Source organism: Mixophyes fleayi, chromosome 5, assembly GCF_038048845.1.
Source record: "Mixophyes fleayi isolate aMixFle1 chromosome 5, aMixFle1.hap1, whole genome shotgun sequence".
Lineage (NCBI taxonomy): Eukaryota > Metazoa > Chordata > Amphibia > Anura > Limnodynastidae > Mixophyes > Mixophyes fleayi.
The window spans coordinates 195,411,529-195,438,601 of NC_134406.1; the positions used below are offsets into that span (position 1 = coordinate 195,411,529).

The 27,073-nt window shown below is 41.3% G+C and overlaps 1 protein-coding gene across 3 annotated transcripts in view; it reads left to right on the forward strand.

The window, feature by feature from the left end:
* FBXO15 (F-box protein 15) overlaps positions 1 to 27,073 on the forward strand; it is a 149,397-nt gene that overhangs the window by 55,259 nt on the left and 67,065 nt on the right. For 2 of the 3 annotated variants that reach the window (XM_075213237.1, XM_075213235.1), the window contains exons 7-9: positions 5,984 to 6,016; positions 7,473 to 7,593; positions 10,242 to 10,324. In XM_075213237.1, coding sequence (XP_075069338.1) covers positions 5,984 to 6,016; positions 7,473 to 7,593; positions 10,242 to 10,324 — 237 coding nt within the window. The remainder of the gene's footprint in view (positions 1 to 5,983; positions 6,017 to 7,472; positions 7,594 to 10,241; positions 10,325 to 27,073) is intronic. The other variant, XM_075213236.1, reaches the window with a different exon arrangement.

The following is a 27,073-nucleotide window of genomic DNA, read 5'->3' on the forward strand; positions in this document are numbered from 1 at the left end:
AGTACTCCTAGACAAGGCCGCTGTGAAAGGTTTTTTAAACGAAAATGAATATACTTACCTGTCTAAAAGGTATTCTGTAAAGAATCCAGCCGGACTGATAATCCCTGCAGAAACTGCATGAGGGCGTTCCTGATTGGCCTCTTGTTTTTCTACACTCCCCAGGAAATGCTGGGGCGCGGAGTCTAATGAGTTCCCCGGTGTTCGCCAAGAAGCGCCACAAGGCGGGATGGACTTCGCTGCCAAGAATTCTACGGTTGCTGTCCCCTGGACTGTCTCAGGAAGTAACACAGGCCTCAAGGGAAGATGATATTGCCAGAAGATAATGCAGAGATAATGATAATGGAGGGATCAGGTGTATAAATATACACAGACTAACAGGCTGGCAGGGATCTAGTACAATGAATCAATCATAGAGGTACTGACCGATTAGAATCGGGTACATGAGTAGTCATACAATGCGTAGTCAGACGAGCCAGGCGGTACACAGGTGATCCAGCAATGGAGTCAGACTGGCCATGTAACGGTACACAGGAGAACCAGCAATAGTACTAACTCACAGGAAGAAGAGCGCATACAGGATGCAGGAGTCAGACGCTAGCAATAAGTTGCAATGACACTGAGCGAGTGAGTGTCAGTGCCGAGATTATATAGAGAGCAATTCAAACAGCCCGCCCCGGCAGTCAAAGCATGTGACCCGCTACCCGGAAGTGCCGATCGCGGCACGGAGAGACATCGCTGGAGCAAGGAACAGGTAAGAGTCTTAAATGTCCGGAATAATTGCCTTGAAACCAAGAAATGTTCTTCAAACCTGTGGACTGCAGCTCATACATTGCTACATCCAGCAATCATCATAGGAACTGGTTGAAAAATATTCCGAAAGGCCAGTTCACAAGACTTCGGCGGAATTGCTCGCGTGTAAGACAGTATGAAGAGCAGGCAGGCATCCTCAAACACAGATTTTTAGAGAGGAACTTCAGTGAGAAATTTGTAGACCAGGCTTTCAAAAATTCTACTAATTAAAAAACCTCTTATCACAAGATACAGTAAAGATTCATACAAAGTTGAAAGGATTATTAAAAAACATTGGAGGATCCTTCTGGGGGACGAGACATTAAAAGGTATCCTAGCCCCAAAACCTACCTTTATCTATAAAAAAGCTGATAATTTAAGGAATTGTTTGGTGAAAAGCACCATACCCCCTGATGCTGGGAACAAGAGAAGCTCTTGACTAAATGAGAACGCTAAAGGATAAAATACAGCAAGGGTTAACCTGCGGATCCTTCTAATTAAGGATCAAGAATTGTTAAAAGTAATAAGACACCTGTCTCAGTCATGGTATTCGTGGAGGAATAGCAGTCTTAACAGAGACTATGCCTATACATTGGGGGGCCTTTAAGGATGCCCTTGTCCGGTACATTGAGTACTGTTTTTTTCCCACACACCCACCTTTTGTTATTTGTTTTCCCTAACCTCCTTAGTAGTTGGACCCCTAGTGTGTAAGAGCATGTAATTAAACCCAAATGTTAATTCTGCTACGACTGGGTCTTGATTTGTGGGAGGATTGTTAAAAATTGGGAGAATTCAAGTAATCAATATATATGTGCTTATACTTTAAATAGTTAATACAAGTTAATATTCTGCAGGGAAGAATAAACTGTTCGATCAAGTCCTTACAAAGAAAAAATAAGGCACATTATTCCTGTTTATCTGTACCAAGGTACCAGAAAACTAGATTAAACTGGATGTGTAATGGTACTCCTCCAAGGACACATTCTGTACAGGTGGTAGTGCTAAAACACACCCTGTATTACTCAAAATTTGCCCAGCAACATTAAACGTATATAATATTGTTCAAACGCATTATTTCTTGTTGAGACTCTTGTTAGAGTGCTGCACCCATGCTTGCATGAAATAAAGAAACAAACATCTTGTGGCTTATGTCTTTGACTTCATAATGATTGGTAAAAACTGAGCCGTAACAGTCCTAAGTGATGTTTCTTTATCACACAAACCTTTGCGTTTCTTGGGCCCTTCCATGCATATAGTTTTGTAGATCCAAGATCCAGCCATTCTGTGTCATTACATCAGTTCCAATAATGTTGCACTAGATTGCAAGTAGGGGCATCTTTTGGCGAACTGTTTCTTGTGCTTTCTGTACCTCGCATTAGTTTACTTGTTCTAAACATTTCTGCGTCTGTGGAGTCACTGAGGTATGTGACTGCACATGTGACTGTCTTTCTGCTTGCCCAGTACGTGTACTTACAAGCGCCACACATTTATGATTCTAAGTTAGCTATTGTCATTTTGACTAGACATGTGATTGCACATTTAGCTCTCTAACACAAGACTTTTTTTAAAGCCATTGTTGTTGCCGAAGTTTTCAGTCATTTGTATACACTTTGTGAACACCTTGTGGACAATTATATGGACAAACTTTAGACATGCATAACATTGCACATTCACCTTTTTCTACTGTAGTGGAGTTGTGGGTGTAACGTGTGTCTGCATGCACAAATTGCCATATTTTGTATAACCTTTATCTTGTGATCTTCCATTTACCACAACATATTCCCTGATTTTTAGTGATTTCCTATTTTTCAGCAAATCATCTTTGTATTTTTCCATAATCATTGCTGTGCTTGCAAGTGTTGGTTCTTTAGCAGCACTTAAGCAAATTGCTGCATCAACATATGGGAGTTTATTTTACATACATGGGTATCATAACTTGTAGAATGTCTGCAACTTGATCTTTGGTTACTTTTCTATACATGACTTCAAACCTACCACATAGAGACAATAGCTCATTGTGAATGGTGGGTTTAAAGTTAGATAGAATATTTTGGGTAACATCCCAATGACTGGATGCCAATTCCATGAGGACAGAAAGTCTCTCTTAGTCATCGTCAAATTGACCTTTTTTGGTAGTAGTTTTTCCAGTTGCTGCATACTTGAGGTGAGTGGGTAACCATAATTTTAAGAACTCCATGCAATGTGCTTGGACGATGCTAAATTTGGTTACAATCTCCCTCAAAACACTGCAAGAGGTAAAAGAGTCTATGCTGGGATTGTATTTAAGAATTCCCTTATGAATTTTCAACATAAATTGTGTCTTCTCCATACTATATTTTCGATGAGGAATGTGCAATCCTGTGCCTTTATTATTTGTAGTGTAGGAGCAGTATGTACAGTTTGTTAACCACTGCCTAGGCCAAAAATCTGGTCACCTGCAAAATGTGCACAAACATTAGATCCATCCCCATGGGTGTTGGGGGATAAGTTAATTTGTGCTCTACAGGATTTCTAGGGTCAGCCTTAGGGTATTGGATCTCACGCAGGAATATGTATAGGCATATTATATCCCATACTCGCTGTTTCACTGCTTCTCTTATATATACTTTTTTAGTAGGTATAGCTGTATTATGTGTTGGGGGAAAAGCTGACATTGAATACTCAATGATAGTATTTTGCTTATTTGTTATAACCTGCGCTCTACTGATTAAATTGTTTCGTAATTAAGGCAAATAGAACTTCGTTAGATGCTATCTTATCGCTGAATACGTTGATCTCTCTATACAGTTCTGCTGATTCCTTATCAACATCTGCGTAATATTTTTCTTTTTCTAATAATTGAGATTGAAGCATACAAATCTACCTTCCTCTATCAAATATTACACACATCTTTGTCTTACAATTGTGCTTCCAGTATGTGAACATTTATAACTTTTTCAATACAGCACTGACAATGAAAATTCCCATCATTTAACCTTTTAATTTTAAACCAACATCTCAGCGTGTTCAAATTTTCAAATCGTATCTTCTTAATTATGTACTAATTTGGAAACGTTTAGATTTCTTATTGAAAAGTATTAATACACAGAGTATCATATTTATAAGCTTGTTCTAAAAGTGTCACCCATACATTTTCAGTGGATGTGTAATTTTTGGGTATCACTGTGTTAAACCTACTATTTGCAGACAATTTCTTAATGGTAATAAAATTCAGAGTGTTTCTTCTCTCAGTGTAATATCAGTCCCCTTTAGTTTCAGTAACTTAAAAATGCTGCTCCCAGAAAGATCCAGCCAGAAGGACATGAAGTTTTTTTAACTGTGTTTTGTAGTGCTGAAAGGAAGTAAACCAAATGACTTGGAAGAAACAGTAGTTTTCTAAAGCAGGATTGTGGCAACCTGAAAAGTCCACATTTCTCGCCAACGCTCACTGTGTGAAAATCCGTTCCTTCATTTATTGTCTTAAATAAAACAAAGAAACAACGAGTATCCTAGAAACTTTCAGTTTTAATTAAGATATGCTGTAATTAATTTCTTCTAGGCCTCAGATGAACAATATTACCTGTCCAAACCACTTTCTAGAAAAGCCATATGTTAATAACACACAAGTATCACCTCCTTCATATACCTATGCTATTTGGCCCCACCCTTCTACCAAATTAGGTGTACAATATAACAATAATTTCTCCACTGTACCCTAATATAAAAATCACAAATAAAACAGTTGGGCCTGACTCGCCAATGAAAAAGATCCTGCAGTTACGCCTTAATTGCGCACGCTACCTTTGTATTCTGTTCCTAGATACGCTTGTTGTCCACTCACACTTTAATACACCTTTCCTTAAATAACGTTGCCTTATTCGGTCCTTTCACCACGCTTAATAACACTAAATCCTCACAGAATTGCTCGTTCAGTAACTACTGTATCTCATCAATATATCACAACGTATGCTTATAACAGTTTTAAATAACCAGTACTCATAAATTAAAGAATGCTACTGTTATCGCAAAAAACCTTACACTTACAGTTCATACATATATTGTTATATTATTCAACACAATGTAATATATAGCAATATCAGTGTGAAATTATTTCTACGCTCACCACCTTATATTCCCTATGCTAACTATTTATCTTTTACTATCTTTACACTATTATCTCTACTATACATGCATCTTTAATAATGTTTATATAATATATACCAAGTAATAGTTAGAGCATTAGCTAGAGCAAAACCAGATATGAATAGTTAGGGCAATAGTTATAGTAAAATTAGATAAACACTAGTTAACTCGACTCCATATTATAATATATCTATACATCAATCTATATGATACTTATCAAATCCCTTTCTGTAGTGTAGTGGATTTTCTGAAGTCCAGGGATATTCCTATATCCTAAATCTAAACCTTTTCTGCAGTGTCGGGAACTTTTCCAGTAGCCATGCAGTGTCAGAGAGAGACGGAGTCCCATGTCTGGCTTTTATAGTCCAGACCCGGAAACTCCCAGCCTCCTCAGCGACTAGGTGTGTGTGATTTATAAATCCTTTTTACATTCCTTTAATGGATGATTTTTATTTTGCAGGCTCCTGCTACTCACCACAGGTGAATTCAGTTCTAAAGTGAAGGAGAGTTATCTGTTTTAAATATGATTATTTCTAACTAAGCTTCTAAAAGGTGCTAATAATATTGTCCAGTCCATTTAAGGATTTCTGTGTTTAATAAGCTAGAACTTAGTAATTTTACTGCTTTTTGTGTTTTATTTCACTGCAATACCAATATGTTATTTAATTTTTAGAATTTTCGAAAATAAATTGTGTATTATTAGAAAAAAGCTTCAAGTGTGCCATTATTTTTGGCCACATGTGTAGAAGCATGTTCGTTTTAAATAAAAATATTTGAGAAAAATATTTTTTTTTTTTGTGTGTAAAATTAGACAGCTCAATACTTTTACAAGTCACTGTATATACCATGTAAGCTGTACGTTACAGGATGTATGTTACGTTACATTGTATGTTACGTTACCTTATTTTATTAATATTTGTTTTGGTAACCTCCCCAGGGCATTTGTTCACTTGAAGTAGATACCAATTCTCAGACAGTACCATTTCATCTTCCCTCTGTGTCTCTGATGTATTTATCCTCTTTTGCACCTGCTCCTCTCACTTTTTTTTATCAATCACACTCTCTATTGCAGTGATCGTCCAGTGACCAGAGTGACAGGGGAAAGGTACAAGTGTCTTTTAGGACAACAGAAGGGCACAAAACCTGTGCTACTCCCTGTTCTTTTCTATTAGCCCACCTTGATGCATTGGTATACTATACAAATAAGAGAGCCGAAGATGTATTCTAGTAGTTGAAAATGTAAAACCAAAACACAAAATAAAGCATGCTGGATGTTACATTTTAATTTATCTTGCCAAATATACAGTCTTCTTTTATTGCGCAGTCAATCAGGTACATCCTAGGCTAATTTCATCTTTAATATCTGTAATAAAACTAATATTTGCCCGATAAAGGTGTATGTTTTGGTTTAATTATTGCAACACTAGAAATACAGTTGTCTGTGAATCCCTGAAAACGGATTCTGACTTTCTATCTTTCGAAAAAATGCATTTCCGATAGGGGAGGGATAGCCTGCAGTGACACGACAGCACTGTGTGCAATCATTGGTGGTGGAGAACTAGATGTCCCAATATGCATTGCAGTATTTGCCTCACAGTTGGCACAGGTATAACTATTACTGTTGTTGGTTTGTAAGGGGCTACAGTATCCTGCAGCACCAGACAGTAGGAAAACAGAGCATGTAAAGAGCAGAAAAATCCAAGGTAGATACAATAAACATATGGGAAAACAAAGGGTAGGGAGGACTCTGTTCGTGATAGAGCTTACAATTTAGTAGGAAAAGGTCTTCGCAGAGGCAAGAGGAGCGAGTGTGACTCGGAGTGGAGATTGTGACAATAGCGAGGGTGTACAAGATGGTGTAGTAGGTAGGAGTAGGTTAGGCTCTAGTAAAGAGGTGAGTTTACATAGAGCTTTTAAAGATTTTATGGCCCAACAGGAGTGGTAGGAATTCAGACAGTAAATAGTGGCAGAGGATAATTCTTGTGGAGTGAAAGGTTGTTTTCAGAGAGGAGGTGAGGCACACTTCAGAAGCAGTGAGGGAGAGTAGTTCAAGTTGAGGTTTGAGTGGTGCTGTGTCTTTGGAATGGTGAGTGAGAAAGATCAGTCTTGCTATGGCATTTAAGACTGATTGAAGAAAGGATAGATGGTTGAAGGGAGTGCGTGATAGGAGGAAGTTGCAATAGTCTGCTGGAGATGATGAAAGAATTGATAATGGTTTTGGTTGCTTGCTGTTTGTATTAATATATAGCTTATGTTTGAATTATGCTTGCTAACTGCTGCTGAAAAGATAACACAAAATTAAATTTGAAGAGGGAGAGGTTGGGTCAGGCAATCCTGAAACTACATAGCAGAATAACCAAATTAAATGATGTTATTCCACAGGCCAGGCTCACAGGTACCATTTTATGATGGCAATTTATGTTTTGTCCTAGTAGCTTTCATTGAAACAACCTGTCTTAAAGTGACAATGTCCTTTAAATATATGGTTCTATATTTTGTAGTGTGGTTGAAATTATATTTGTAACAGAAAATATTTGACTTATTGTTATTCTGTCAACAAGACTTCGAAGGATGTCACTCATTGCTGAATATGACTTGAAGGTCTCTTGCAAATACATTGGCCAAGACACACATGTTAAACTTCTTCATCTTAATCCTGGTCTGATGCTTGGATTGTGGAAGGTAACCTTTCAGTCTGTTTTAAATTAGTTTACATAGTTTTATTGTTATTCAGTATGTGAATTTTAACAATATATTTTTGGATTTCTGGTTAGTAGGTGCATGTTTAATGGATAAAAATACATTTAATATACCGTATTTTCCGCACCATAAGGTGCACCGGATTATAAGGCGCAGTCTCAATTACGGGGTCTATTTCTGTACTTAACCCATACATAAGGCGCACCGTATTATAAGGCGCATTTTAAAACATACGGTCTACAAAAAAAAAGGTAACGGAAGCAAAACAGTGAGTTTAGTTGAACTTTATTCTACTATTTAACAATACACTCACATTATTTTTTAATCTTCTCCCACAAATCCATCAAAGGCCTCATCTTCTGTGTCTGAATTGAACAGCTGGGCAATTTCGCCATCAAACATGCCGGGTTCCCTCTCATCATTGTCGGAGTCAGTCTCGTTGCCAGGTGGCTGTTCAGCCATGATGCCGGCTTTCGCGAAAGCTCGGACAACAGTTAAAGCAGATACCTTAGCCCAGGCATCCACAATCCATTCACATTTTTTCACAGTAGCGGTGAGATGGGCGCACATGGAGTCGCAGATCAACAGGGACAGTAATGCGTGGAAAAAAACATCCGGTCTCTTTACATACACCTCTCTCAGCCACTCTCTCATTTTCTCCTCGTCCATCCAGCCCTTTTGATTGACCTTAACGATGACTCCGGCTGGAAACTTTTCTTTTGGCAGCGTCTTCCTCTTAAAAATGACCATAGGTGGTAGTTTCTGTCCATTACTGTGGCAACCAAGAACAACAGTGAAAGCCGACTTCTCATGCCCCGTGGTGCGTATCGATACCGTGCTGGTTCCCTTTTTCTCCACAGTATGGTTCACGGGGATGTCAAAAGTGAGGGGGACCTCGTCTATGTTGGTGATGTGGTTGGGCTGAATCTTTTTGTCGGTAATCTTGTTAAAGCAGTAGGTACGGAAGATGGCCAGCTTTTCTTTGTAATCCGGTGACAGTTGCTGCGCCACGGTAGTCCTTGTGCGGATGGAGAGATGACGCCTTTTCATAAAACGAAAGCACCAAGACTGACCTCCTTGAAAGTGTTCGATCATCATGTCTTGTGCTATCGTTGTTGCCTTCAGTCGAATGGTGACTGTAGAGACGCTTCTCCCGGCTGTTCTTTGATCAATAATCCATTGTTTAAGTTGGTCTTCTAACTGTGGCCACCTCGCTTTGTTCCCGTGGAAACTCTGTTTCGTCGTCTTAACTTGGCGCAGTTCATTTTCTTGCTTCCTTCACTTCCGAACCATAGATTCATTGATGTTGAATTCTTTCGCAGCTACTCTATTCCCATTTACAACCGCGTAACTGATAGCCCGTAGTTTGAATTGTGCCTCGTAAGCATGTCTCTTCACTGGTGCCATTTTTGGGGGTCCTTAGACAAACAAATGTTGTTTTGCAGCATACCGGTAGTATACCTACCAGAGGCGTGGCGGAGGTAAGCGTACGTACTGTACGTATTACGTAATGTTCTCTGATTGGTTTATCGCTGCCAGTGTATGTAGTGTACGTATTACGTCCCTGTGTCAGCGGGCAATGGTCCGACAGTCAATAAAGCGGAGCTCTTACCAAAGTCGCACAACAACATTTTTACAGATTTGTGATTATCAGGCGCACGTCCGATTTTTTTGAAAATGTAAGGCTCTTAGGTGCGCCTTATAGTGCGGAAAATACGGTAATACAATATAGAAAAACAAAGAAGAGTGGAGCACTAATAGTGTAGTACTTCGGGTTAAAAATGTAACTTAATATACTGCATACTTTATAAATGACTTGATAAACTCTAGTGTTATAATCCATGACAATCATATTATATGTAGGTTACTTTAAGAATTTCAAATAAATATGGGTGCTGGGTAAGTTTCCTGGGTGTCCTTGATTAATTTCAACTGTGGCTTTTTATTTTTTAAATTGTTCCTTTACTGGTTGGGGACCATATTGGGAAAGCAGCAAGTATTTTTCTGATTTCTTGAGATTTCATTATTTATATTGGACTTTTTTTTACAGTGGAAACAGTGCATAAGTTAGTATTTTATAACACTATTATATAATATACTTGTAAAAATAGGTTTTATGCTCAAATTAAGTTTTGCTTTCTGTATATGTGATGCCCAACATATGTGATAAGTGAACATTAATTGGCAGATGATACCAAATGAACAGATATTAAATAATGTCCATTCACTAAACAATATACCTAGAATATGGCCAGCACATGACATCATACCCAGCAAATTACAAGTCCGGACTAGTATACACAGCAGAGCCCAATTTACTAGAAGTATCATTGCATCCTTAGGTCTTGCAGTGTGGAAACTTTTGAAATGTTTTATAGCAACATACACCTCTTAATTTTATGCAGCTTCATCTTACTCATAAAATCTTTACTGGAATATATTTCTTTCAAATCAAATATTTGCAGTCTGATGTTTTTATTACCTTTTAGAAAGTATGGGTAGATTTAATTATATCATTATTGTATTTCCTTATATTAATTAATCCAATACCAGTTGTTTAAATTAAACGGATTAATTTAGGACTGCATTTTGCCTGCTATTTTCCTAACATGTATATTTGTTTATTTTAGAAGAGTCCAGAAATAGCATTTGTGATGGCCACACTACATTATCATCAGCTGCTTGAGAAGAGTTTGGGGGGATCTGCTGAAAGGTACACTTTTCTTAGTTTATTTTGCATAGTTAAACTTCCTTGAAATTCTGCTAGTTAAATACCAAATATTCGTGTAAGATAGATAAAATCAATTGATGTATCTAGGACAGACATAAACCAGGATGCAACTGTTATTTCATTTAAATTGCTTTTATTTTCAAATACATTTTTCATGTGTCCCTGATTATTAAATTGACCTGGTCAGCTCACCAATCCTGATGCGCTCCAGCCATAACAAATAGAGTGGAGAATGACAAGAAGTATACAAATCTCTGCATGCATGGTGGCCAGATTTCAATTCTAAACATCTATTATGGTGGCAGCGGTGGTAATCGTATTTACGATGATGACAATTCCAACAGGCTCTAGTCCTACAAAATAAACCCGAAATGTGACAAAAACGAATATAATATAAAGAGACTTACCTGAACACCGAAGTCAGACAGGAGGCCTTACAAGAGGCTGTCCGGTCTTTGGTGGACTAAATAAATAAATAGATGATGGTGATATTGATAATGACTCAGGAGTGGTTGTTCCTGTTCCATAGCCGGAGAAAGGTCTGGGTTATTACTCCCACCTATATCTAGTCCAAAAACCAGACCAGACATTCCGCCCTATTCTAAATTTAAGAACTCTCAACACCTATTTAGGAGTTCCAGGGTTTCAAATGTAGTCTATACGTTTGTTACAAACTCCATCGAAATACACAAATTCCTAGCCTCCTTGGACATCGAGGATGGGTACCTACATGTACCCATTTGGAAGAGACACCACAGCCTTCTGAGGTTTGCGGTGGATCAGGAGTACTACCAATTCTGGGCTCTCCCCTTTGGTCTGGCTAAAGCTCCTTAGGCTATTTACAAAGATAATGGCAGTCATGGCTGCGCAGTAAAGGTTGCCAGTGGTAGTGATCATTCCCTACCTGGATGATCTCCTGATCAAAGTGGGTTCAGCTGTTCTGCTGCACTCATATCTGCAGTTGGCAATGGAATTCCTATGAGCGCATGGCAGGAATATCAATGTCACGAAAAAAAGCATGCTGCCTACCTAAAGAATGGTGTTTTTGCAAGGAGTCACTGTTACCCGTAAATGTCCTGGAATTGAGTCAGGCCCAGTCTCATCTGCGGTTCCGGCTCATTCGGATCCAGTCAGACAATGCCACAGCATGGCTTATGTCAACCACCAAGGAGGAATCAGAAGCTCTCTTGCTATGAAAGAGGTAGCCAAGATTGTGAAATGGGCGGAACATCAGGTTCTGATAATTTCTGTGGTATTCATCCCGGGAGTAGACAATTGGGAGGCAGACTACTTAAGTTGCCATGCCAGGTGGACTGGTCACTCCATCCGGAGGTGTTCACTCAGATTATTCTCAGGTGGGGTTAGCCGTTGATCAGCATAATGGCCTCTCAGTTGATCTACAAGGTGAACAGGTACTGGGCCGTGACATGGGATTCTCAGGCTTTGTTGGTGGATGCCATGAGAGTCCTTGGTGGTTCCAGTTGGTGTATGTCTTCCCTCCAATTCCCTTGTTGCCAAGGTTTCTTAAAAAGGTAAGACGAGAAAGGGTTCCAGTAATTCTACTGGCTCCCGATTAGCCTCAGAGCTCCTGATACACGGACCTTCTCAACATGGCAGTTGAACCACCATGGGGTAGTCCTCTAAGAGAAGACTTGCTCAGCCAAGGTACGTTCTTTCATCAAGACCTATCATGGTTGGCTTTGGCGGCCTGGAAGTTGAAACCTTGATTCTAGAAATAGACTTGTTGGATAAATTTATCTGGACAGTGATCAACACAGAGAAACCATCATTCTTCACAGAATCTGTAAATTTTATATTGGTTGTTGTGAGACGAGAAAGGTTCCTAACAATTCTTTTCAGATAACTAGGTTGTTAGCTGTATTACAGGATGGTCTGGATAAAGGATTGCGTCTGGCATCCCTTAAAGTCCATATTTTGGCATTGTCAGTCTATTTCCAGAGGCATTTGGCTTTGTTACCTGATATGGCTACACTGGAGGAACAAAAGGTGGCTGCATGAGACCTTAATTTGGTTCTCAGGATCTTACAGAAATCACCCTTTGAACCGCTGGATCTACTTCTGAATATTCTCTCCAGGAATTTGGTCTTTTACTGGCCATTTCCTCAGCCAAGAGGGTTTCCGGGTTGGTGGCTCTTTCCTGACGCTCACCTTTCACTTTTTATTTCCTTTCATGACTATAGCTCAGTACTGTGCCCTCTTTTCAATCTAATGTGGTTTCCAGGTTCCACATCAATCAGGACATAGTTACCCGGCTTTGCTTGGAGATCTTCAGTCCAATTGTCCGGGATCTCTTCTGCTCTTTGATGTGGTGCACACCTTTCGGATTTATGGGGATCGGTCGGAGTCCGTCAGAAAGACTGACAGCCTGCTGATGTTGTATGATGTTCGGAAGCGTGGCTGACCAGCCACAAAACAGACAATAGTCTCCGAGTGTTCTCCAGTTCCAGTTGATCTTACTGCCCATTCCACTTGGTTGGTTAGTGGTTCCTGGGCGGCAAGGCACAGGGTCTTGATCGAGCAGTTGTGCCGGGCACCTACCTTGTCTTCCGTCTACACATTCACCAGATTTTACCGATTCCATGACGCAAGTTTTGGCCGTAAATTCTTATGTGCCGCTCACTCTGAGCATTCCCACGCATAGGGGCAGCTTTGGCACGTACCCATGGTTAGCAGTGTCCCCAACTCTTAGTTAAAGAAAAAAATAAGATTTTTGTACTAACCTTAAAATCTATTTCTCTAAAAACAGTTGGGGGACACTGCGCTCCAACCATTGTTTGGTTCTGACAGTTCTGTTGATTATTCTGTTGGTTGCATTTCACCCTCTCTTGTGGCTTGGTTAGTTAAATAAACTGAGCATTTCCTGCCAGATGGAGGGCATAGAGGAGAGGGAGCAGGCCAGACAAGTTTGTGTCTCTTTATTCCACAGCGCCCTCTATACCCCATGGTCAGCAGTGACCCCTACTCTTTTTAGAGAAATAGATTTTATGGTAAGTACAAAAATCTATTGATGAACCAGATAAAAAATGCTCTGCCCAAGCACATTACCATAAAAACTGTAGATATAATAACTTGAAACAACAAGTATGCATAATACAGTTCATAAGATATAATGGACAGAGTATATAATAGCTAAGCAACACCAATGGCTGTAATGGTTGATCAATTCCATTCAAAACCTTCACTCCAAATTCATTCCTACATGACCATGTTTTGGCCTGAAAATTCGGTCCCTTCATGTTTAAAAATGGCCACACAATGTTACAAATTATTTAAAATGCTCATGTTACAGGCACAATAGAAATGAATTATGGGTACCATGTGGTCATATGCATATTCCTATACAAATATATTCAATACTGCCTGATGAAATCCTATAATGAATCTGGACTATATGTTTCTAAAATGTAAATGTTTATAGCTTAATTCACTTTATATTAATACTAGAGATGCTCACTGACCCCCGTGTTTTGGTTTTGGATCTGGATTACCGTTGTCTTCTGGTTTTGGTTTTGCCAAACCGCCCTTGCGTGTTTTGGTTTTGGTTTTGTTTGGTTTTGTTTTGCAATTTTGTTTAAACATCAATGTTTTTTGGGCATAAAATAACCGAATTTAGTGCTCCACCTGTTTCTTGGATAAGTAATGTAATTGTAAAGCTATAATTATGAAAAAAACAGTTTAATTCCTGGTAGTCTGTCATTAATTCTACACACAAACCAGATTGTCTTCCTCTCCATCTATGCATATTGGCAATGCAGCCATCGTCTTTGGGTGTATATTACACCCTACACTTATAGTTAAATATCTAAAGAAATGGACAAAGGCAGTTTGGTTTCTGTCTCTCTAGGCCCCCTCCACTTGTAGAAAATACTAAAAAATTCAGCCGTTTATAGACTGTACAATATAAATTGAAATGGACAAAGGCAGTTTGGTTTGGTTTCAGTCTCTATAGCCCCCCCCCCCTCCACTTGTAGTTAAATAGAAAAAAAGCAGCCTGCATAGACTGAACAATATAAAAAATAAATGGACCAAGGTAGTTTGGTGGATGTCTATGCGCTCCCATCACCCTCCACTTGTAGTTAAATAGAAAAAAAGGAGCCTGCATAGACTGAACAACATAAAAAATAAATGGACCAATGTAGTTTGGTGGCTGTCTATGCCCCCCCAACCCTCCACCTGTAGTTGAATAGAAAAAAAGCAGCCTGCATAGACTGTAGAATTAGAATATAAACAGAAATTGAGAAAGGCAATTTGGTATCTGTCTGCATCATCCTCATCAACATCATCATTAGTGCCCTCATCGCTTACACAATTCTCCCCCTCATCCTCTTCTAATTCCAAAGTGGCATCTTCAATTGGTGTATCACCGGCTACACTCGGGCTGTTAAGGCACACATCAGCAGAACGGCTGACAGGACCCTTCTTTTTAGGTACACTAACAGAATGCTCACGATTAAACATACCACTGGTGGATGGACTCTCCACGGGTGACCTTACAAAAACAAGGCTCAGTAACATTTTTAGATCTGGCAGTAATAGAGAAAGGCGAAGGCCTCATTCTTTCTTTGCCACTGCGTGTGTAGAATGGCATGTGGGCAATTTTTTTTTTTAGCGGCAGGTAACTTTTCCTCAGTTACACTTCTTTTTCGCTTCAACACGGTAAAAATTTTTGGGGCGTGTGTTGTTTTCCCAGATTTAAAAAGACTATGTACTTTTACATCGGCTTTACCAGATGACGTACAGGGAAGACTACCATCAGGACTGGTGCAAGCAGCTGCTTGCTGATCATGCTCATATGTGGACTGCTGTGAATCCATTTTAATGAGCCCAAAGCACTTGTAGTGCAAAAAATTGTATAAATACTGCTGCCAAATATGACTTTTGACAGCCAGAAAAATTAGTGTTTGACAGTGGGGAATATGGGACACCCCAATGCACTTGTAGTGCAAAATATTGTATTAGATAGATACTGCTGACAAATATTACTTTTGACAGCCAGAAAAATTAGTGTAAAACACTGGGGAATATGGGACACCCCAAAGCACTTGTAGTGCAAAATATTGTATTAGATAGATACTGCTGACAAATATTACTTTTTTTGACAGCCAGAAAAATTTGTGTAAAACACTGGGGAATATGGGACACCCCAAAAGCACTTGTAGTGCAAAATATTGTATTCGATAGATACTGCTGACAAATATGACTTTTGACAGCCAGAAAACTAGTGTAAAACACTGGGGAATATGGGACACCCCAAAGCACTTGTAGTGTAAAAAATTGAAAAATAAGCCTCCTCTATCCTCCTTCCTGCTCTAACAATTGCTAATGTAATTTGAATTAATATTAGAATTGAATAGATTAGAAATGAAAGAATAACACAAAGAATAAGGTGTACAATTATTGCTGTGTCCCTGCTCTAATACAGCCTGTGACCTAACCCTGCTCTCTCCCTCTGTCAAATGGCGATGGATTGCTGTGTAGGCGGGTATTTATGCTTTTCAAATCTCGCCAGAACCGAGCTCAGAAATAAGAATACGTCACGATGACGTTTTGCCTCGATTTCGATACCAAACGGGCGGGAGAGTACCGAGCCTGCTCGGCTCGGTACTCGGATAGGCGAAGTTCGGGTGGGTTCGGATCTCTGGGAACCAAGCCCGCCCATCTCTAATTATAAGTGACGTCAAGAAAAAAATTAAAAAGCTTCAGAAGAATTTTGTTGAAATGTGTATGCTGTTTGGAACGGTTCTGCCACAAAGCACTAGCACCTTTAAAGTGTAGTACTACTTTTATAACTTTTATAATTCTGAACTAAATATTTTTGAAAAAAAATTCTGCAATGAAACTGTTACATTAACACTGTGTGGTTTATTCTGGGTATGTTGCAAATATTAGTTAGTAAAGGTTAATATTAGTTTATAAAGTTTCTAAGTTTATTAGTTTATAAAGGTATAAGTTTATAAAGGGTAAATCTGAATAGGTTGCCAATATAGATGTAAAGGGTACACAAGTGTAATGGTCTGCAACCATACAGGTACAATACACATGTATACAAAACGCATAAAACGTGTGTATTCTAGTACAATACATAGACACTGTAATAGAATTAGCCATTCGGACATACACATTTTGCTCTACAAAAGAATGTGTATAACGTGGACAATAAGGTGATACAGGGGTCTAATTAAGAAGGCAGACATAAGCACTACACTTTATTGAACTGGTTGTTATATGCTAGACGCATCAATGCAATAAACTACTGCTATTGCTATACTGTTACAATCATCTATTTAACAAGTCAGTGATGTGTGGACACTGCACCACGTCTCCACCACTTCTCTGTCTCCCCCCTCTGCCTTGCCTTACACTGGCTCCCTTTTCCCTACAGAATGCTCTTTAAATTCCTCAACCTTACTTACAAGGCCCTCTCCCTTTTCACTGTCCTTATATCTCTAACCTCCTTTCCATTCACACTCCCGGCCGTTCCCTGCGCTCAACCAGTGACCATTGTCTCTCCTTTGCACCTCATCCCACGCCAGAATTCAAGACTTCTCCGGAGCTGCCCCCCTCCACTGGAACAACCTCACTTGCTCTATCCGTCTGTCCCCTAATCTGAGCACCGTCAAACAGGCTCTCAAAACCCATCTTTTACTCAAAGCCTACAAGTCATCCACCTAACCTTCTTCATCCTTCATCTCCTCATCTCCTACTCCTCTGCTCATGCTCCTCTTGTGCTTGTTCCCCTCCACTGACTCCTCTCGTATCTGCTGTCTGTTTCCCCTCCCCTTAGTATGTAAGCTCTTTTGAGCAGGACCTTCTTCCCTTCTGTCTCAATACCATCTCTTCCTCTCCAGTGTCACTGTACTAGCTATGCCTGGTGATATTGCAGTCTTGGTTTTACTCGTTTTGTCCTCTGCTGTTGTACCCATTATGGTCTACTGTTTGTATTGTATTTGTATTTTGCATGGTGCTGCAGAAACCTTGTGGCACCATATAAATAAAGAATAATAATAATAATACACTAGAGCTTATGACCTGGGGGCATCTAAGTACCTGCGAGTGCATAAAACTCTACGGGAAAGGCAGCTTCTAAAGGTGGAGACCTTTATTCCATCAGTTCTAAAAGTTTATCCTGATAACCGTGAGATCTAACAGATATTGCCAAAGATTTCAGTGACAAACTAATTTTCCTGAAGTTAATTTATAGTTCAAACTTTAAGTTTGAAAGCAAGCCAAAGGATCTTCTTACAGAAATCCTAGAACTAGGACTTTCTGGGGCAGTGTTGACTAACCTGTGACACTCCAGGTGTTGTAAAACTACAAGAACCAGCATACCGTTCCAGCAATTAGCTGCTATATATTGGCAAAGCATGCTGGGGCTTGTAGTTTCACAACACCTGGAGTGTCACAGGTTAGCCAACACTGTTCTGGCGTGTTTCCCAAAATCAGAGTTTCTTTGTGCATTTTCCTCAGTTTCCCGACATCTGTTGCTACTGGTGAACCTTCAGTGTGCTGAAGAACGTAAAAAACTATCGTCACTCATCTATGGGGCAAGAGTGATTAAATGGGCTAGCCATGCTCAATATTAACTGTGACTTGGCACGAAAGTTGGAATTTTCCAAATTGATTGCTACATTTCCAGAAAAAAAAAAAAAAGGTTAGAAAAGCACTTCTAATTTGAAATCTCCAACAATCCAGTACATCAGTATATGTATACAGTATTTATTCATAAATTTCATTAGTTATGCATTAAAATCAATTTCAAATACATTTTTAATGGGTTTTTTTTTTCCCCCCTAAGAAAAAGGGTGTGTGTGTGTGGGGGGAAGGGCTCTTAATTTTGGTTTCCCTGAGCCTCTATCAGCCTCTGAAAGGGCCTGTATGTAAGTGACACCATCATGTGTACGACAATGCTATCTAAGGTATCAACAGAGGTATCAACAGATCTCGTGCACTATTCAGTGGCAGAATGGCGTGCCAATCTGAGTGCATCTCTTAAATGAGTCTCGTCAGAAACGCATATTTCCTGATCCCATAATAACTTTCTTAACTCATCTGGCTTTTCAGCACCTTTTGTAAGTCTGGTTCTCTAAGGAAAAAATTGCTACTTGACACTCTGTGAGAGAAAAAAGCAGTGTGTATTGTTTGATTGGTTAAGGAGTAACTGGCACACTGCAGTGTTGGGTATGGTTTGGAGGTGGAACAGAGCACGATGGATGTCTGTCATTTTCACAATGAAATTATCTAGATGACCATGCAAGCCTTCTTCACAGTGATTCTGTGCGGTCCAGTCATTTACAGTCCAAGGCAAACAAATGGGCGCATTGAATATACTAATACATCTGTCAGGTTAGCTCACGAATAATTGAGTGAGATCCTGCTGTCTCAATAAGTATTGACTAAACTTCCCTGGAGATGCGGAGTCTAACAAAATAGGAGGTGTTCACCAGGGATTTCCGCAAGGGAATATGGGCTTCTGCGGCTCCCACCTTGCAGGTAGCAGCCCTCCAGGAAAGTTCCCCATCTGGCAGCTTGAGAACACGTTACATAGAAGGAGAATGATCAAATTCGGACACTAAATGGTGGTAACAAAGATTACCATTTTATTGTAAAACATTAACACAAGGGTTCTATGAAGATTTGAGTGATTTGCAGATGATGATCACGAAGACATGCAAAAATAGTAACTGTCAGCAACATTCATTAATACAAGCTGCATATGCAATAACCAGAGTCTCTATTAAAAATAGAATTGAGATACAGGAATCAACAAAGTCCCAACATATTCAGCCACTATTGGCACGCCTTGTCACAGATGACGGAGCTGATAACGGTAATCAACAATGCCGGCCAGGTAGATAACAGATGCGGGTCATAGCGTTCATCACAAACAGTGGAACAGGTATGCAGAGATCGTGACAGTCCAGCATACAGCAGCGATGACCCCACAGCAATGATGAATAGCAGCTTACCACGTATTGTGGAACAGGTAACAACAGTCAGCGATGCAGGCCGAGCAGGTAACAGGTGTAGATCATAGCGTTTACCACGAGCAGTGGAACAAGTATGCAGAAATCGAGGAATTCCAACGAACAGCAGCAATGACCCAACAGCAATGATGAATAGCAGCTTACCACGGATTGTGGAACAGATAACAGGTGTAGATCATAACGTTTACCACGAGCAGTGGAACAAGTATGCAGAGATCGAGGAAGTCCAGCATACAGCTGCGATGAACACACGGCAGTGATGAATAGCAGCTTACCACGGATTGTGGAACAGGTATGCAGGCCGCGCAGGTAACGGGTGTAATTCATAGCGTTTACCACGAGCAGCAGATAAACTCAGTTTCCACGGGTATGCATCCCAACAGAGACATCAGAGTAACAGATATGACTTGAAGAACCAGCAATGCAAGAATGAAAGGAGAGGCCTTAAAAAGGGAGGCTGACCAATGGTAAACCTGACCAGTACACAGGTATAGTAAATACAGGTGCAGACCATGACTAATCGTCTGCACTAGAACAGGAATTAAAGTGACAGTCAGTGTTTAGAGGCTCGGGTAGAGGTACCCGGGGAGCGGAGTGTGACAACATCCCTAAAGCATACTGGTGGGTTAGTTGACAATATTAACCCTAGTCTGTATGGTAGGGAATATAGATTGTAAGCTCCTCTGGGGCTGGAAGTGATGTGCATGATAACATTTTCTCTGTAAGGCACAGATCATTATGTAGGTGCTATATGAAAACCTGTCGATAAATAAATCTTATATTAGAAATGCTAAAAGAATCCCAGATATACTTCTATCTTTTGATGCTAAAAAACGCATTCAATAGAATATCGTGGAAATTTATATCCCTCACTCTGAAAGTGGTTAGCATTAGGGATGAGCGCGCTCGGATTTCTGAAATCCGAGCCCACCCGAACGTTGCGGATCCGAGTCGGATCCGAGACAGATCCGGGTATTGGCGCCAAATTCAAAAGTGAAACTGAGGCTCTGACTCATAATCCCGTTGTCGGATCTCGCGATACTCGGATCCTATAAATTCCCCGCTAGTCGCCGCCATCTTCACTCGGGCATTGATCAGGGTAGAGGGAGGGTGTGTTAGGTGGTCCTCTGTGCTGTTTAGTTCTGTGCTGTTTAGTTCTGTGCTGTTTAGTTCTGTGCTGTTTAGTGCTGTGCTGTTTAGTGCTGTGCTGTGCTGTGCTGTGCTGTGCTGTGTTCTGCAGTATCAGTCCAGTGGTGCTGTGTGCTGTGCTCTGTCCTTCTGAGGTCAGTGGTGCTGCTGGGTCCTGTGCTGTGTCCTGTTCAGTCCAGTGGTGCTGTGTCCTGTGCTCTGTGCTTCTAAGGGCATAGTTATTTCCCCAATATTCCCCTGTGTTTAAAAAAATAAAAAAAAGTTTTTTTAAAAAATACCAAAAACTACTTTAATATTTTTTAATTACCACAAAATTTTCACAACCAATCCTGCAGTATAAGCCCATTGGTACTGCAATATTACCAAGTTCACACATTCAGCAGTAAAAGTCCAGTGGTACTGCAATATTACAAAGTTTACACATTCTGCAGTATCAGTCCAGTGGTGCTGTGTCCTGTGCTCTGTCCTGCTGAGTTCCGTAGTGCTGCTGGGTCCTGTGCCGTGTCCTGTTCAGTCCAGTGGTGCTGTGTCCTGTGCTCTGTGCTTCTAAGGGCATAGTTATTTCCCCATTATTCCCAAGTTTTTAAAAAATAAAAAAAAAGTAAAAAATAATAAAAAATTTAAAAAAAAAAAATATATAATAATTATAACCAAATTTGCAAAACCAATCCAGCATTATAAGTCCATTGGTACTGCAATATTACCAAGTTCACACATTCTGCAGTATCAGTCCAGTGGTGCTGTGTCCTGTGCTCTGTCCTGCTGAGTTCCGTAGTGCTGCTGGGTCCTGTGCCGTGTCCTGTTCAGTCCAGTGGTGCTGTGTCCTGTGCTCTGTGCTTCTAAGGGCATAGTTATTTCCCCACTATTCCCAAGTTTTTTAAAAATAAAAAAAAAGTAAAAAAAAAAAAAAAATAAAAAAAAAATTATATATATAATAATTATAACCAAATTTGCAAAACCAATCCAGCAGTATAAGTCCATTGGTACTGCAATATTACCAAGTTCACACATTCTGCAGTATCTTGTGCTACATATAATGGAGACCAAAAATTTGGAGGATAAAGTAGGGAAAGATCAAGACCCACTTCCTCCTAATGCTGAAGCTGCTGCCACTAGTCATGACATAGACGATGAAATGCCATCAACGTCGTCTTCCAAGCCCGATGCCCAATCTCGTAGTACCGGGCATGTAAAATCCAAAAAGCCCAAGTTAAGAAAAAGTAGCAAAAAGAGAAACTTAAAATCATCTGAGGAGAAACGTAAAGTTGCCAATATGCCATTTACGACACGGAGTGGCAAGGAACGGCTTAGGCCCTGGCCCGTGTTCATGACTAGTGGTTCAGCTTCACCCACGGATCTTAGCCCTCCTCCTCCTCCCCCCCCTACAAAAAATTTAAGAGAGTTATGCTGTCAGCAACAAAACAGCAAACAACTCTGCCTTCTAAAGAGAAATTATCACAAATCCACAAGGTGAGTCCAAGGATGTTGGTGGTTGTCAAGCCTGACCTTCCCATCACTGTACGGGAAGAGGTGGCTCCATCCAGCATTTGCAGCACGCCCTCTGCATATGCTGGAAGGATCACCCACAGTCCAGTTACAGATTTGGCTAATGAAGGTGTGAATGTTGTACACCGGGAGGAGGATATTGATGTAGCTGGCGCTGAGGAGGATGTTGATGATTATGATGCAGACAGATACCAAATTGCCTTTCTCAATTTCTATTTATATTCTAGATTATATAACGGCTGAATAGTTTTCTATTTTACTCCTAGTGGAGAGGGGATCTGATGCAGATAGATAGCAAACTGCCTTTGTCCATTTTTTTGTATATTTGAATTTCTAGTTCTACAGTCTATGCAGGCTGCTTTTTTTATATTCAACTACAAGTGTAGGGCGGGGAGGGGGGGGGGCATAGATAGCCACCAAAGTAACGTGGTCCATTTAATTTCACTTTCTAGCTCCACAGTCTGTGCAGCCTGCTTTTTTTATCTTCAAAGTATTTACAAGCCTTGCAATCTAAATTAACTAGAGGTAGTGACGTGGTAGAACTCCAAAAGGCAGTTTGGAAGCCCCTGTACAAACTGGCTCTATTTTACCTGAGTTGTCCCCCCTCCAGTGTGTACTCGGAAAGAGTTTTTAGTGCAGCAGGGAACCTAGTCAGTGAGCGGCGAAGGAGGTTGCTTCCTCACAACGTTGAAAAAATGATGTTTATAAAAATGAATAATCAATTCCTCAATGAAGTACAGCACTGCCCTCCAGATAGTACAGAGGGACCTGTGGTTGTGGAGTCCAGCGGGGACGAATTGATAATGTGTGAGGAGGAGGAAGTACACACTGTAGGGGGAGAGGAATCAGAGGTTGAGGATGAGGACGACATCTTTCCTCAGTAGAGCCTGTTTAGTTTGTACAGGGAGAGATGAATTGTTATTTTGGTGTGGGGGCCCAAACAAACCAATCATTTCAGTCAAAGTTGTTTGGTAGGCCCTGTCGCTAAAATGATTGGTTTGTTAAAGTGTGCATGTCCTATTTCAACAACAGACCTCTCAACTGCAGCTCATCCCTCCTCTGCGGGGATAATGTCTCCTGTGCTCTGACACGTCACTCTGTGTACTCTCAGCCTCAGGATCTGACACTACAGCTACCATGCCTCTTGTAGCAGCCCTCACTCCAGGGCCTCTTCCATGTGCAGTGTCCCCCTCTCTCTTGGGTTCACTATAGTGGCATGGAGTTCTCCCCCTCATCCAGGGCACACATTCCTTGCCCTGGCTCAGTCACCACGCTCAGACTTCCAGGCAATGCTGGGGGAGCCTGGGAGCTTCCACCCCAGGTCCCCAGCTACAACTCTCCTCTCCTGTGTCTTCTCTCTCTTTCTGACACTTTCAAGATCGTGCCTTTAAATGAAAAAGTCAGTCTTCATTGCACGACTATGTGCAAGTGCAACAGGGACATTTTTTTGGGTTTACAAAGTCAAACAATAACACTACGACCCTGTCTGTCTGGGGTCTGTCAATGACGAATTGTCTGGAGCATGTTTGGAGGAGGTATTGTGGCCCCGGTATCAAATTGGGTACCGGGGCCACCCCACTATGCAGTCCAGATACTTGTTTGGTGGAATTCCGACACGTGGAGGGTTTTTAAATTATATTGTGGCCTCGGTACCAAATTGTGTACCGGGGCCACCACACTACGCAGTCAAGATACTTGTTTGGTGGAATTCAGACCAGTTGAGGGTTTTATTATTATATTGTGTGGACCACTCTATCTATACCACACTACAACTCTATACCACTCTATTTCCTACTTTAATTCTATTTAATTCTATTTCCTACTTTAATTCTATTACTAATTAATTAACATAAAGAGGAACAAAAAAAACCAATTTTACCAAAAGTATAATATGACTTAGACTTACAAACACTACACTTGAAAGATCGTGCCTTTAAATGAAAAAGTAAGTCTTCATTGCACGACTATGTGCAAGTGCAACAGGGACAGTTTTTTTCTTTACAAAGTCAACTAATAACACTTGGACCCTGTCTGTCTTTAACATACTTGATGGGATCTCAATGACGAATTGTCTGTAGCATGTTTGGAGGAGGTATTGTGGCCCCGGTATCAAGTTGGGTACCGGGGCCACCCCACTACGCAGTCCAGATACTTGTTTGGTGGAATTCTGACACGTGGAGGGTGTATTTATTTTATTGTGGCCCCGGTATCAAATTGGGTACCGGGGCCACCCCACTACGCAGTCCAGATACTTGTTTGGTGGAATTCTGACACGTGGAGGGTGTATTTATTTTATTGTGGCCCCGGTATCAAATTGGGTACCGGGGCCACCCCACTACGCAGTCCAGATACTTGTTTGGTGGAATTCTGACACGTGGAGGGTGTATTTATTTTATTGTGGCCCCGGTATCAAATTGGGTACCGGGGCCACCCCACTACGCAGTCCAGATACTTGTTTGGTGGAATTCTGACACGTGGAGGGTTTTTTAATTATATTGTGGCCTCGGTACCAAATTGTGTACCGGGGCCACCACACTACGCAGTCAAGATAGATAGATGCGTATCATAGATAAAGTACATTCAGTGGTGTGGGGCAAATTGAAAAATATTCAAAATGCACTGACATTATCAAAAACAAGAGGTTGTCACACGCTAAAACTCCAACATGTATATGATGGAGAGGATGGAGGAGCAGCCGTATGTGTAGTGTAATGCAGACCTGTTGAAGGTTTTTTATATATTTTATTGTGGTGCCCAGTGCCCACTCCTCTAGGCAGTCCAGGTACATTTATTGGTGCGATTCATAAAAGTTCAGGGTTTTTAATATATTGTGGTGACCCACTCCTCTACGCAGTCCAGGTACATTTATTGGTGCGAATCATAAAAGTTCAGGGTTTTTAATATATCTTGTGGTGACCCACTCCTCTACGCAGTCCAGGTACATTTATTGGTGCGAATCAAACAAGTTGATGGTTTTCTTATTATATATATTGTGGTGACCCACTCCTCTACGCAGTCCAGGTACATTTATTGGTGCTAATCATAAAAGTTCAGGGTTTTTAATATATCTTGTGGTGACCCACTCCTCTACGCAGTCCAGGTACATTTATTGGTGCGAATCAAACAAGTTGATGGTTTTCTTATTATATATATTGTGGTGACCCACTCCTCTACGCAGTCCAGGTACATTTATTGGTGCGAATCAAACAAGTTGATGGTTTTCTTATTATATATATTGTGGTGACCCACTCCTCTACGCAGTCCAGGTACATTTATTGGTGCGATTCATAAAAGTTCAGGGTTTTTAATATATTGTGGTGACCCACTCCTCTACGCAGTCCAGGTACATTAATTGGTGCGAATCAAACAAGTTGATGGTTTTCTTATTATATATATTGTGGTGACCCACTCCTCTACGCAGTCCAGGTACATTTATTGGTGCGAATCAAACAAGTTGATGGTTTTCTTATTATATATATTGTGGTGACCCACTCCTCTACGCAGTCCAGGTACATTTATTGGTGCGAATCAAACAAGTTGATGGTTTTCTTATTATCTATATTGTGGTGACCCACTCCTCTACGCAGTCCAGGTACATTTATTGGTGCGATTCATAAAAGTTCAGGGTTTTTAATATATTGTGGTGACCCACTCCTCTACGCAGTCCAGGTACAATTATTGGTGCGAATCATAAAAGTTCAGGGTTTTTAAGATATTGTGGTGACCCACTCCTCTACGCAGTCCAGGTACAATTATTGGTGCGAATCATAAAAGTTCAGGGTTTTTAAGATATATTGTGGTGACCCACTCCTCTACGCAGTCCAGAAAGATACCTTTTTGCAACGTTTTGGACTAATAACTATATTGTGAGGTGTTCAGAATACACTGTAAATTAGTGGAAATGCTTGTTATTGAATGTTATTGAGGTTAATAATAGCCTAGGAGTGAAAATAAGCCCAAAAACTTGATTTTTAAACTTTTTATGTTTTTTTCAAAAAAAATCCGAATCCAATACCTTAAATCCGAACCGAGACCTTTCGTCAAGTGTTTTGCGAGACAAATCCGAACCTCAAAAATAACGAAAATCCGGATCCAAAACACAAAACACGAGACCTCAAAAGTCGCCGGTGCACATCCCTAGTTAGCATCTATGGAAATTTCCTTACAGGCATATTTGCTCTATATTCAGACCCATCAGCAATGATATTGATCAATGGGACACCATACAATAGGGCGGCGGTTCCCAAAGTGTGCACTGCGACTCCCAGGGGTGCCGCGGCGCTGTCACTGGGGTGCCGCGGGCCAGCCATATAAAAAAGAAAGAACACAGAAACTTACCAATCCGCGCGGCCCCGGGACCCAGCAGCCTCCTCTCTCCCGCAGCAGCTTGTCACTGACGTCGATATTCAGTGACAAGCTGCTGCGGGAGAGAGGAGGCTGCTGGGTCCCGGCGCCGTTCGGATTGGTAAGTTTCTGTGTTCTTTCTTTTTTTTTTATGGCTGGCGCGGGGCAGAGTGAGAAGGATCGTGGCAGCAGAGGGGGACAGCGGGCAGCAGAGGTGGGCAGCGTGACAGCGGGCAGCAGAGGGGGCAGCGTGACAGAGGGCTGCAGAGGGAGGCAGCGTGACAGAGGGGGGCAGCGTGACAGCGGGCAGCAGAGGGGGGCAGCGTGACAGAGGGGGGCAGTGTGACAGGGCAGCAGAGGGGGGGCAGCGTGACAGAGCTGCAGAGGGGGGCAGCGTGACAGAGGGCAGCAGAGGGGGCAGCGTGACAGGGGGCTGCAGAGGGGGGCAGCGTGACAGGGCAGTGTGAAAGGGGGCTGCAGAGGGGGGCAGCGTGACAGGGGGCTGCAGAGGGGGGCAGCGTGACGGGGCTGCAGAGGGGGGCAGCGTGACAGAGGGCAGCAGAGGGGGCAGCGTGACAGGGCTGCAGAGGGGGCAGCGTGACAGGGCTGCAGAGGGGGCAGCGTGACAGGGCTGCAGAGGGGGCAGCCTGTCAGAGGGCTGCAGAGGGGGGCAGCGTGACAGAGGGCTGCAGAGGGGGCAGCGTGACAGGGGGCTGCAGAGGGGGGC